At 39.9% G+C, this 14,483-nt stretch overlaps 1 protein-coding gene across 5 annotated transcripts in view; it reads right to left on the reverse strand.

Annotated features, from left to right (window-relative positions):
* ATE1 (arginyltransferase 1) overlaps positions 1–14,483 on the reverse strand; it is a 73,766-nt gene that overhangs the window by 9,181 nt on the left and 50,102 nt on the right. For 4 of the 5 annotated variants that reach the window (XM_064431503.1, XM_064431499.1, XM_064431498.1 and 1 more), the window contains exon 11: positions 14,089–14,209. In XM_064431503.1, the coding sequence (XP_064287573.1) occupies positions 14,089–14,209 (121 nt within the window). Of the gene's footprint in view, positions 1–697; positions 745–14,088; positions 14,210–14,483 lie in introns of those variants that run through there. The other variant, XM_064431500.1, reaches the window with a different exon arrangement.

Genomic DNA, 14,483 nt, shown 5'->3' on the forward strand with positions numbered 1-14,483 from the left:
ATGTGAAACTTAATGAATGTTGCTTTACCAAGTTTGAAATGACTTCATTACTTTTATCTGTGTTTTGATTCCTGACATGAAAGCACAATGTGTTTCTTAAGACTTAACTGGGAAAACATGGTTTGAAGGAAGAAAATCTGAGTAGTAGTTGCTAAGATTGTGTTCCCCACTAATTATTGTTGGCAATTGCTTTAGATAAACACCAAGTCAAAAACACTTTATGGCTTTCTCCCTCTCTTTGAAATCCATCAGGTTTTTGATGTGTGGCCAACACCTCCCTGATATCCCAATAAGTTGGTTTTACCACCAGCCCTTCTGCCTCTTCTGTTACATCCTCCTCCTTGCTGAGAGTTCACCAAGGAAAAAATCTGCAAGTTTAGCTTCTGGAGGTGACACAAGTGTAAAGTTATTTTAACTTCTTAAATTGGAAAGTTTCTGTTTACTGCACCTCTAGACTGACTCCCAGTCTGTGCCCTGGGATGGATTCAGGCCAAGCTGAGCCCTCCCAGCTCCGTGCCAAAAGTACTTGAGAGCTGGTCCCTACTCACTGTTTGATACTCACTGATTTCAAATATTCCCAAAGCTTGATACTCTGGGTGAGTTCATCTTCTGGCTTGCAGTGCTGCTGGCCACAGATTTGATTTCTTTGAGGGACTAAAGCTACTTGGTTTCACTCAGCCTTCCTGGCTCAGCTGAACTCTGCTCTCGCTGCTCAGGATTCGTGCCCTTCCTCCACTTTTACTCCTTGCAATGAAAAATAACATTCCAAATTTCTACAATGATTACCTGTTCTTCCACTGACTCCCCTCAAAATCAAAGCTTTAATAACAAAATAACCTTCTGTAAAAGTACTTAAATGTATGTAACTTAAACTCCATCTGTAAAAGAAACATTTTACTGAGATGTTAAGTAAAATAATGTCAGGTACATAGTTAAGCTTTTAGAGATGGCAAGTAGGAACTTTTGTCACCATCATAACAAATCTCAAAGTCAGAACTCATCCACCTTTCAGCTGCTGCTGGTCTGGAGGCAACATCAAGGGAATTCAGGAAACTATTCCCTTTAAACACAATTTATATATAGCAGAATAAATTTAAAATAATTTAATGGAAAATAAAAGCAGATTGGGCTCCGGCACACTTCAGCAAAGAAGTTACTCTCCCCATAAGAAAAATTAAATATCTGCTCCTGCTGAGTGGCACATGGTAAAATTTGCTTTCTATTCAAGATGATGCCAATTGAATTCAAACAGGTCTTCCCTGTGTGGCTGATGCTGGGATACAGCAGCAATCACAATTCAAAACAAGACCAAATGCTTTATTACAAAAAGTTCCTTGCTGAAAATAAGAAAAAAACCCATCCTTCTATTTCCAAGCTTTAGTGAAGAAATTTTATTTAGTAACTTACATTTCTGGGAAGACCCTGACTGATCAGATAGTGGAACAGTATTAGGGCAATTTTAGTCATTTCTGTAATCACTGAATACAGTACTGTTACCACTAAAAAGTTTTTTCAAAGTGCTTATTTTTTTTCCTCCTTACACTTTGTCATTTTTCACCTCCTGAGCTGTTGATTTATTACAGTCTACAGGAGAGACAGTGTCATTTGACAAAAAACACATACAAGGTTTCATCCCTTAATTCAGTTACATCTATCAGTATAGTCTGGATGCTAGATACACAAAATACAGAGCAATCAATTATGTAGATTGAAAGTTCCTGTAATTTTAGGGAACTGGGCAACTGCAGCTGCCAATTGAAAATAGAAATATTACCCTGTAAGTCTCAGAGCTAAAAATACGGGTGAATTCTTATTGAATAAATTACCTGTCACTTCTTTCTTTTTCTCCCCTATACTCCTAAAGCAGTGAATTATTTATGCTGCAGTTGTCTATTGAAATTTGAACATAGGAGAGATTTCACTTCTAATTCAACCTTGCCACTGTGACCCCATAAAGACTGCACAGAGGTGTTAAAATGTTCTGTTCCCAGCCCCATACCACCGTTAAATGGAATCCACACATGGAGGATTTCCTTTCTGAAAACACAGAGGGTATCAGACACGGTGCTAGTGCCAGCAGAAAACAAAGCAAGGAGCAGGAGGGACCCAAAGCCCCTCGTGCAGTGGGGTGTCTTGGCAGGCTCTGGTCTGAGCTCTGACCCAGCTCACTCATCCACCTTCACCCAAAGGGCAGCCTCAGGCTGCACTCACCCAAAAAAAGGCTCCCACACCCCAGGGATGAGGAGGAACGTGAGGAGCAGGAAGCCTGAGCAACTCCTGGACAGTCCAGTCCTTATTTCTTTGCACAACCCAGATCAGCTTCCCCCTAAAACTACAAGCTCCCTCCCCAGCCAAAACATCATTTTCAAATGTTGGTAAGCATTCCTGCTGAAATAGCAGCACGAAATAAGGAGGAGTGATTTCACCTTTTTTATTCACAGCAATAGAAAGCTGGACAGCAGTGTGCTTTTCAAAGAAATCCAGAATTTCATGGTCTTTTTCTAACAGCTCAGGGGTGGATTAGCATTTTTCTAACGTTATTTGGGGAAGCCCACATCCAAATATTTTTATTCTTCACATGCATTAAGCTTTATTATTACTCCCTAATATAAGCTGAAGTGAAAACCAGCTCCATCTGGTCAGAAAGCTGGGTAAGCACGTGCAAAGCTGGACAAGTGAGACTTGGAGTGCAGAGTGAGCTCTGCAAGAGCCTGAGAGCCAACACCACGCTGAAAAAAGGGTGATGGCTCAAAGTTTCTGCAGAAAACTATTACTAAATCAGCTTTTTGGTGGTGGCTGAGTTGGGCCAAGCTGGTTTTGATCAACAGTGGTGTGGAAGGGCAGCCTGAGCTGCAGCATCCTGGGCTGCTCCTCTTGAGAGCCATGGCACCTCTTCCCTCCTCCCCTTGGACAGACTCCTCACAAAAACGACATTTTTTAATTTCTCAGGGGTATAATCTAGAGATGGAAGCAGTCTAACTTTCCTTTAAAGTGCTTTTTTCCACTTACAGGAAAAGAAGTCAGGAAATAATTAAAAGTAAAGTGACAAATGTATTGACTTTCCTATTTTCTAAATAGGAGAAAGGACAACTGCCAATTTTCAAAACAACCCACATTAGTCACAGGAAAATATTTCCTATACTTTCTGTACAGAATGGACTCAGAATTAGCAAGAAGACTAACTGAGGACCGACATGTCTAACTTGCAAAAATAAATGTGGCACTCCTGCTAAACTCTGAAATTATTCTGCTTCTGAACATAAGTTTAATTTTCTTGAAATGCTCCTTCAACTCCCTGGAATAATGAAACTATTTGGCCATCATCATTTTGTAATTCTGCATCCATACTACACAGAAAACCTGGAATTTTTTTCCCCCACATAACGGGATAAAACAGGGAAAGAAAGAAAGGAAAAAGGCAAAGGACCAACCTAATTCAAAAATAAAAATATTTAAGTCTGTGTCATTAACTGAAACCTGTGATTCACTTTGAAAGTATACAATGAAGGAAACTCACACTACTTTAAATTTCCATTTGACTTAAAAATGGAATCTCAAAAGAATTATTTTACCTCTAAGCATTAAATCCACAGAACAAAAAGTCTGAAGATAAACACTTGACAACTGCTGCATTTCCAACCCAGACATGTGCTGGGGTTTTGATTTTGTTTTGTGTTGCTTGTGGTTTTTAATTTTCAGTTTTGAAACACTTAGGATTTGCATTGTTTTTAAAGATGAACAGAATGTTCCCATTTTTACAGTCAAAGAAAAAAAAATTCAATTTACAAGGAAATTAAAAGTTTCATGATACTCAAGCTTTCAAACTAGGTGTAAAAATGGCAAAGAGAAGCACCATCCCTTGCTGGTTACTCTATGGTGATTTTAATTTATATGAGGAACACTACAGCCTTGTTGAATTTTTTTTTTAAAAGAAAAGCTACATCTGGTTTACATGACCTTGTCACAGTTAATGATCAATGATTTTAAAACAAAGAAACTGCAAAAGGAAGAAACACATTAACTTTTCAAATTTTGTGACTGAAACATAGGAGATATTAATTACTGGAAATCAAAAATTATTCCACTGCAATCAGAAGGCAAATCTTTCTGACCTTTGAATTTAAGCTCATTTCTTACCCAATTTAAAGCATAATTTCTTTTGTTCACCAGCAAAGTATAGGATATCACCCTCAAAAACATAAGGGCCAACCAGCAATACCCATTAATAGTCATATTTATATAAAACAGTGAGCTTTTTCTCACATTTCTTCTTTCAAACTAGACTCATACATTAAGGAATATTAAAGACCCCTATGCCTTGGGGTACAAAACTACTAACTCAAACCAAAATAAGAGTACAGTTAAAATGAAGGAAAAACAACAACACACAAAAATCCAATGAAAAGAATTCTTAATTAAAACCAGAATGCACAAGTCACAAAGGAAGTACAGTAAAATGCTCAGGATATTTTCAATCAGCCAAATCTTTGCAGTTACTCTAACGAAAAATAGGAACTTTTGAAATCACTGTTTAAAAAGAACACGTTTGTAAAGCGGGAAAACGCACCTTTATCAAAACATTAACATCCTTAAAACAGGGAAATTACAATTTTATAGGTATAAGTATCCAAAAATGGGCAAAGACAGGAAGTTGCAATGAGGAGAAATCCTGAAGGCATCTTCCAACCGGAATTTTGGGCTTTGTGCTGAACTGCTACGAGTGGTTTACGCCGCGGAGCTCCACGGCGAGGAGCGGCAGGCGGATCGCGCTCGCCCCGCTGTGCCACGGAAACAATAACTCACTGTGCTGGGACTCCCCTTATTCCTGCAGTAAAGGGGAGCAGCGGCCACTGGAAAACCTTTCCTGTCCATGCAGCAGCTCACAGCAGCTCGGGGCTCAGCTGAAATTCACAGCTCCTGCCTTACCTGGAAACAATTCCTGCCCAGCGCTAAAATCCAACTGCACGCGCTTGAAGGAGATGCACATAAAATAACATGCATAAAACTCAGAGTTTAGTTGAGGAGCTCTCATATAATACAATTATTCTTGCCTACTTCAATATATTATCCTGAAAAAAGGTGTCTGGAAAACGTCTACTGTTAAAGACTTAAATCACAGAATCACAGAATCATTCCACTTGGAAAAGCCTCAAAGACCATCAAGTCCATCCATGAACCCAGCACTGCCAAACCCACTAATCCATGTCCCCAAGTGCCACATCCACACAACTTTTAAAACCCTCCAGGAAGTGTGACTCCAGTGCTGCCCTGGGCAGCTGTTCCAGGGCCGGACAACCCTTTCCATGAAGAAACTTCTCCTAATATCCAACCAAAACCTCCCCTGGTACAAGCTGGTGCTGTTTCCTCTTGTCCTACCAAGGACTGATACTGATATTCCTCCAAGGATTTGTGTTTTAGGAATGCAGTGCAAAAAAAACAAGTAGTACCTGGGAAAATGTTAGTTAAATGGGACTGAACACTTCCCATTTGAAAACAGCATCCAGCGCCTCCAAAGTCAAGATACTATGACAACAACAAAAAAGAAATATAATCTAGTCAATGGCAAGTTGACAAAGATAACTTCTTTAGTTTTAGATGTTCTTCCAGAGGACAAAATGAAGTAGTCACTTCAAAAGAAGCCGAATCTTTAACACTGTTCTTGATGACTTCAAATACGAGAAATGAGAATGTGAATTGCCAATGAAGAATATTAACTGCACAGCCAGGACACTTTGGCCTTGTTTTCTTTTTTTTCTATTTTATCTGCATTTTTTGGTTATCTAATCAGCTTCCAGCCTTCAGTTTAAGTGCACTGTGCAGACAAGGGCCCAAAGCAGAACCACAGCACAGGTACAGCTCTGTTTTGAAGGCAGGGATGAGATGCTCTCCCATCCCTGGGATTCTCTCATTCCTGTGCACGCTCTCCCTAACCCAGGTTTCCCGACTGCAGCTCCAGGCTCTCAGCAGCCTGCACAAGGCATTTTTGCAGATCAGAACCAGCAAAGTCAAAGCTTTACAGGCTCATTCATGGCCTGACCCATTTTTGATGGACCCCAGAGGCATTTCTAACACCCAGCTCTGATTCTGGGGAGTTTTATTTACTCTGAGTCAGCACTGGGGAACCTGACCAAGCTTTCTGTTGCATCAGATGTGTGTCCTCTACACTTCTCAGAACCTTTGTTAGCTGAGCTTTTCTGTTCCTTGAAGTATCCAAGTTATTTAAAAGAACACAGGAATGTTCTGCATTTTGAGTTATAAATTTCTCTTCAGAGACAGAAGGGGAAATCACAGTTAAAATCCAACAAGCACTTGGAAACAGCACATGAAAGCAACTCTAAGTCACTGGCTAGCAGGCCATGAAAACTGCACAGATATCTTTGCAGAGACCTTAGCATGGGACCTGTCATCTCAGGAACATAATCAAAGTGACTGTTACTGGTGGGAGAGACACATCAAACACATTATTAAATCTGTGAATTAATGGCTGAGAATAGTAATGCATCTTAAATGGGAAAGATTAGGGATGGTGATGATGGTGATGATAGGACAAGGGGGAATGGCTTAAAGCTGCATGAGGGTTGGATGTAGATGGGATATTGGGAAGAAATTGTTCTCTGTGTGGGTGCTGAGCCCTGGCACAGGTTCCCAGAGCAGCTGTGGCTACCCCTGGATCCCTGGCAGTGCCCAAGGCCAGGCTGGACAGGGCTTGGAGCCACCTGGGACAGTGGAAGATGTCCCTGCCATGGCTGGGGTGGCACTGGATGGGCTTTAAGGTCCCTTCCAACCCAGACCATTCCATGATACCATTCGTCTATGAAAAGCCAGTACAAGAGACAAATGTTAGAGATAACACTTTAAGAAGTTACAGCTCCAAAACAATGGCAAGAAAATGGGAAAAAATCTGAAGGAGTAAAAGAGTTAAATACTATTTATTAAAATATCTGAACTGCATAGAAGTGAACGTGGCAGAAAGCAGCAAGAGGATCTTTCAAGAAGAAGGGCAAAGTCCTCATTAAGACTGACATATGAGGAGGAAAAAACCCAGAGACAAGAGTCAAACTGGGAATTACAAATGCAAACATTACCATGAAATAGGAAAAATTGAAGCAATTGGCAGTAGCTTATCAGCTAAATAAATCAGATTACAGCAATCAATTTGCTGGCTAAATTAATTAAAACATGGAATCAATTACGTTCCACGTGAGGAGCTGGGATGATGTCACCAGAGCAGGGAGTGAACGAGGATCATTCCAGAAGGTCTGACCCTGGCACAGGTTTCCCTGGTGGATGCTGGAGTGTGGCTCAGCACATGCCTGTGGTGTCCCTTCCATGGCTGCTCTGTGCCTGGGCCTAATTACAGCTGTTAACTTTTATCACATTTGGAAACCAGTCCCACACGCTCATTGTCCTCAGCACGAAATAAATCTGCACAATCACTCTACTTGTCCCATGTTATTGAACTTTTAATTTCGCTCTTGTGCTCCTAACACCTTCTGCATATGGAAAATGATTCCTACAGGATTTGGCAGTCCTTGCCCTTCCCCACATTCCCCTGAATCTTCACCAAAAGGAAAAAAAAAAAAAAAGTGAAAGCAGAATTATTCTGCTGGAAAATCAAATATCACAACGTTCAAAAGGTGCAAGAGTCTCTTGAGCGTAAACCCACCTAACAATCATCTCTTCAATGCAAAGGGAAGTATGCCAAGATATCTTTATTTTTCAGGGAAAGTCCTCAAAAAAAAAAAAAAAAGGCAATTTCAAAATACATCCATTTGTTTCACAAATCTCTAGGATGGTCATCTTGGACTAACACATTTTTGAGAATTTTGCAGTCCAAGCCAAAGGTTTCATGCACCACACCAGAAGCCAGACAACTGTGCTGCGTGAAGGGCACTGGTTTAGTCTGCTACATATACGTTAAATCAATCCAAACTCTTAAATCACAAATATTTATTAAAGTTTGCATTTTCTAAACCACACACCAATTCATGTCATGGCAGTTGCTTAGGACCCACAAATTAAGAGAATAACATTTCCTTTGTTACAGAAGCACTGCATATGAGGCTAAAACCCCATGCCAGTCATTTCAATTTAATCCAAACACAGTAAAAAGTGAGGGAAAAATGTGCCTGGCTACACCTTATTGGCATTATCTTCATTGTTTAAACATCTTGTACACTCAAGGATCACACTGGATTTAGAAAGATGCATTCTGATGGCTCTAAGTGTTCATGAACCTAATTAGAAACAGAGACTTGTAAGATGTGTCTTTTCTAGAGAAGCTGCTACAAAGAACAGGGATGTCTGTCTTTTTCTTGGTTACAGAATTCAAATTTATTACCTATAGCTGTGATAATAGTGGAAAGTTACTTCTTTAGAAGACTTTAGTTCGTGATCCATCACAGTTTATTTAAACTGTTTCTCAACGCTCTGAAGTACACAACGCTATCTTAAAAAAATAAATAAATTATAAGCAGCAGTTGTTGTAGAGCAAAGCAAGAATTTCTCCCAAATCAGATGATTGCAGCGTTCTGAACAATTGGTTTAATGTTTTCCATCTGTGACAATTTTGCGGCCACATTTTCATCATCTCGAGAAGTTCAGTGCATTTATCCTTGTAAACATTAATCTGCATCACACCACCCTTATAAACATTAACATATCCTGGCCTTTGCATTAATCCTTCTGCCTACACCCAAATCCCTCTGCCTACATCCATCCTACAGAGACACAGCCCTTTGCCAGGGACCTGAACTCTGAGACGTGACCAAATGGCAACCACAGGACACAAATATGTGATTCTGGCTTTTCTGTTCAAAGGAGGAGGGGAACAAGACCAGTATCACACTGATATACTAAATTTTTAAAATATATTGTAAAAATAAACAGTCTCTGTACTGGGTGGGAAAAGAAAGTCAATTAAATACTTGTGTTCAAATACACAACCAATATAAAACCTGTTTGAAATAGTCTTTGGCAACAAAGTGCACTAAAAATTGTACAGTAAATGTTTTAAAAATACAACACTAGAAATTATAGTTACTGAAATACTTGTGACAAATTATTTTTCTAGTGGAAGCACAAAAACATACATTTAAAATAAACAGTTTTGTACAACTGCACATGCCTGTAGATTTCTGGTTTTATTTAAGTTTTATTTACTAGAACTAATAACATTCAGTTGCTTGAAAGAAGCATTAAGATACATAATGCAATCACTACTAAGAGGATCCAGAAGTTGTTAAATACTGGGATTTTTATTTGCATTTTACTACTCTAGCTTACTATGAGCAGCAGGAAAGATAAATATAAAGATGTATTTCTAAAGAAACAGTTTTTTCAGCTTTAAGCTTTAAAAATCTGGTATAAACATGTAATAAAAGTTGTAAGATTAATACAGAGAAAGACTGGAAACCTGAAGTAATTTTCTTTAGTTCAGTAACTCAAAAATGAGTGATCTGCTATGAACTCGGGAGGTATTATATGGAATGGGCTTTTTATAGAGTGACTCTTGTGAGTGTGGAGTGAGGATTTTCTGACCTCTCCATAGCTTTGTGTGGTGTTCCAGGACTTGCTCCTGAGAAGGGGAGCTCAGGCACTGATTTTAGTGCTGGCTTGGTTTAAGTTTTGTTTTATTCTGATGGTTAAGGCTTGCATGTGAACACAAGGCAATTTCAAAGGCTTTTTGGATGTCAACATCTGTCCTTTGTGCACAGTCTGAGCACTGGGAAGCAGAGAACAGGCAAATCCTCTCCTCTGGATTCCACTGCCCATCATCACTTTGGCTCACACCAGCTGGACACAGCCTAAAGCCTCAGTTCTGCTAAGGACTTCCACTCTGCTGGAAGAAAAAAGGTCCTCAGTGCTGTGCAGAGGTGGCAGATGCAAAGCCTGGTCTGCAGCAAGGAGTGGAAGGTGGTTGCTGAATCATTTGGCTTTGTAATCTCTTTAGCTGGTGTATCCAAATAGCAGCCTCCCTTCACACCTCTACAAATATCTAGTAAGATGCTCAAGTTTGAATCCTACCATCACTTATTTCTTGCTCTTGTCAAGCCCTTCTTCTCACTGTTCTACCTGCATGAACTACTGCAAAATTCTTCCCATTTTCTATCCATGTCTCTCCCAGCTCCCACACCCTGATCACATCAGAGATCCTCACTTCCAAAGCTTCCCTCACTCTGCTTTACTCCATCTTCATTCCTAGCACCTGCAGGCAGCAATCTGCCTGCAGCTCCCCCTCTGACTATAGCATCTTATCCCAGACAAATTTATGATTTGAAGGAAACTGCTATGTGTCTCTCCATATTCTTCCTTTCTTCTACAACTCTCACACCGCAGAAGATTTCTCCTTAAACTCTGAAAGACAACTAAGAAATTTCCTTAGACTCCACTCTTTGAAACGCTCCTTCACTGTGATGTTTACAAAAAGGTCAGCTCAGTCTAATACTATTTAGTCTATTAATAGACTACAATTTAGTCTACTATCATAACTGACCAGGAAACCCAGAAGTGCCTCTCCCTGCCTTTATCCCACCCTTTTGCATCCATCATAGTTTGTGTTAACCATACCCTCTGCAGCAAAGAGTGCCTTGTCTCCAAGAACACACGAAGGCAGAGGAGCCTGTGTTATGCCTTTGTTATGTGCCGTTTTTGTTCAATGTGCTGAAGAAAATACTTTCAATTTAATTAATGTATTCCATTCGGTGTCATTTTGATTTCACTCTATTATTAGATCTGCAGGAAGTTGAACAGATGTGTATTAGCTGAGCCAATTTATCAACTTCAGCAAATGAAATGGTTAAGACAGAAAAAGCACTGAAGTCCTTTTGAAGTGCAGCCCTCAGAGCTCTGCTCACAGAGTTTCTGCAGACACAGGAAGGTGGGAAGCAGCTTCCACCACAGGGATTGCTGTGGGCCATGCCTAAAAATCTGGATAAAGCTTTTTCACCTGGGTAACAGCCCCATGTTTACCCTGGCTCCACCAAGTACAACCCACATTATGTGACACAGTCCTGTAACTATGAAGGCTTTGAAGCCACCACTCCCAGACTGGGATTGTATCTGCTCTCATCTGAAGTTGTTTTTTAAATGTTTTGACAGTCCAGCACTGATAGGAAGAGAGATTTGAAGTTTCCCACTAATTTAATTACCATCCCAAAGTAGATATTTCACTCCATGGAGATATTTTCCCCAGACTTCTCCCAGGAGCAACAAACTGAAAATCTCAACAGATATTAGAAAGAGAGAGAACACGACACTGAGTTAGTCTAGAAAATAGAAAGTGGAAGGACAAAAATATTGCCAGGATTCCAAATAAATGATTTATCATTCTTTCCACACTGCTCTTGTTTCATGGGTAAAGCTGTTAGGGAAGACACCAATGAAGTAAAACCCTGAGGAGCAGTTTTGGGAGGAAGTCAAGGGGTGTGGCAGGCAGACCACGGCCAGGAATACTTCAGCAAATGCTGCCATGTGACTGACCTGCTCATTCAGTGTTATCAAAGTCACTGACTACAGAGCAACCTTTGAATTAATTCTTCTTTCTTTAGCCTATTTCCATCTGCACTTAACAGCTGATGGGCATTAAATGAAGAGCAGCACTATCTCAATTTCCAAATTGCATCAGTATCCAAACCCTCCATTAGTGCACCACCTCACAAACTACTCACTTAGTTCTAAATACATGCCTTGCTACTGGTTATTAATATCAGAATCCTCATAAATCTCTCTCATTTATAAGATGATGCCAGGTCTGCTAAATATTTCAAAGTGAACAGATCAAAAGTGAAGAATCTGTTCCAAGGCATGAATTATATAAATTGATACTTTCTTATGCTTTAAAATAAAAACCCACTTTTCATTAGTATATTTTAATTTTTATTCCAGAAAAGTAAATCTTATTTAAGAAGGGGCTCTTCAATGTATGTGTATCAACACTCAAAAATCCATTTCATATTACAGAGGCTTGAAAGATCAAAGCACATAACACACTCTCCTGAACCTGCAATTGGAAATTTATTATGTAAATTGTTATTTTTTTTTTAAAGGAGGGAAAAATTTCAGAAAAAATTCATGCTGAACACATGAATTATGTCTCATACAAATTATTATGAGATAGTATTTCCCAACTTTTCTGCCATTACAGACAGCAACAGAAGATGACCATTGCCAGTGACTGCTTCACTGCCCCAGGCAGCAGTGAAAGTCACACCATTTCTCCCAGTTGTTTACTGGCTCTGGTTATTGCCCTGGGATTCAATGCTGGAAGTCCCACTCCTGATAAATCACGCCCCACTTAACAAACATAATTACAGACAGTGCCACAGAAAGCTGATTCAAGAGGAATAAAGCACACGACCATTTGTATTGTCCTTTTAAAAATTCACTGTAACTTCATTAAACTCATATTAGTGACTGCTGGAGAGAGTAAAGAGTGAGGAAGGGAGCTGATTTCACTGGTGAGAAATGGCTTCCTCTGAGCAGCAACCCAAAGCCCCAAAGCCCACGAGCCCCCAGCAGGCCCAGAGCATCTCAACGTGCAGCTATGTTTTAATTTCCTTAAACCACAGGACACGAGTCCCAGCTCCAGCAGTGTCTGCAGTGAGACATTCTGTGCTGATAATGATGCAAAGCTTTGTTTCCCCTGGTTTCCAAACGCCTGCTATGCCACAGGGATTTCACACCATCCCCAAGATGCTGCCCCTCTGCTGCCACGGGGTTATTAACACCTTCACAGGCACCAGTTCAGCACTCTCCCCTTTCTGATCACCAAAAGTATCCCAAACATCACTGACCTCCAAAATCATTCCCTTCTTCCTCCTAATTTTGTAATTTTTTTCCCCAATTTCCCCCCACGAATCAAACAATGATGGATTTATTTGAACCTTGCTATTGTAGTTCTTATAATTATTATTATTAGTCTTTCCATTGAGCAACCAAGTAAAAGGCAGAGGGTGAGGAAAAGCAAGGAACTCAACAGCATTTCCAGAACTTCACTGTCCTGCTTAAGCAGTCTTCAAATTCCTTTAATTTATCCACTTCCTGCCTTTTGAACAGTTAACTGCCTAGGGAATCCTACTAAACTGCAGTAAAAAGCATAAGGACCAAAGAGAAAAAAAAAAGTAAAAACAGTAAAAAGAAAAAATGTAAAAAGAAAGAAGTAGCTGCTGAAGACTGCTGAGACTCAGGTAAATCTGTGTTCTGGTGTCTAGAAACAGACCCCAGTGTTACATGCTCTTGAGCTGAATAAGGCCACGCATCTCTGAATAATATCACAGCCACGCTCAATTGTTACTCACAGGAGAGAGAAAACTTAAAAAGAGGACATTCAACAAGTTGCAATTAGTAACAGAAGTTAAGTTATCCCCTTTCCCCCAGGCACCACACCAAGCATGGTCTATCACAGCTCACTTGGGGCTTACCACTGGCTCAGAGAGTCAGTAACTAAAGCAAATTAATGTCTTTTTTCCATTTGATTGCCATGTTTTCCAGTAGCATCACCATTGTGCTCTGGTCAGTAACAATTTCAACCAGCCAGTGCTGGTAAATCACTAAGTATCTGTTGTACACAATGTGTAAAAACTGTCACATTACATCAGGATGTTTAAGGTGCTTCTGCTGTTTACTGTGCTCTTCACATCCACATCAATTAAAATGAATGTTTAATTGATTGTGAAACTAAATCTGCCACTCTGTTTCTTAACAAAAGCACCTGATGCCTTTAAGCTTCCCCAGTCTTTCCACTTCTCTGTATTGATTCCAATTTAATTCCTTTATGCATTCATCCAACAGGAATGCAAGAGAGGAACAATTACTGATTGGTTTTGTTCATGCCCAGAATAACAAGTATAATCTGTAAATAATCTGAAAGGCAGCAATATGTGTTAATTTTGAACTACTTATAGTCTACAGGACAGAATATACTTAAAATGTGCATTGCCTGAAAGATAAATATTTGCTGCAGGAGTTGTGAATTTACACTTTTTATCCTTTACAGGTAAGATTTCCATGCTGCTTCAGCAGCAGATGATTGTGATACATTAGAAGCAGACAGATAAATCACAGCTATTTCATCCTGTGCAGCCTCACCTGCTTTTCCATCCTGGTTGAAGCGGGAGTACTTGGAGTGCTCGAGCAGGGGCAGGCATTGCTCAATGGGTGTCCACACGTAGGTCTCAGGGCACAGCAGGTCAGAGGGCCTGTACTGACCCTGCCAAGGGGAAAAAACGGAAAAAAAGAAACCAAAAAGAGAGAAGTCATATCAGTTGCACGAGAACTTTGGCTACAAGCTGATTTTCCAAAGAGCAAGAATAGTTTTTAATCTAATCTGCACCAAATGAGGGTTCAGTGAAATCACAGGCTTTAGTCATTTCAGCACCATCTCAGGAGCACAAACTCAACCTTGGCACGTGATGAAAATGTAAAATTAACATAACACACTTCCATGATATCCAAGATGAACTAGGAAAGTTTTGGCTTTGCTT

The sequence above is a fragment of the Passer domesticus genome, chromosome 8 (genome assembly GCF_036417665.1).
Source record: "Passer domesticus isolate bPasDom1 chromosome 8, bPasDom1.hap1, whole genome shotgun sequence".
Taxonomy (NCBI): domain Eukaryota; kingdom Metazoa; phylum Chordata; class Aves; order Passeriformes; family Passeridae; genus Passer; species Passer domesticus.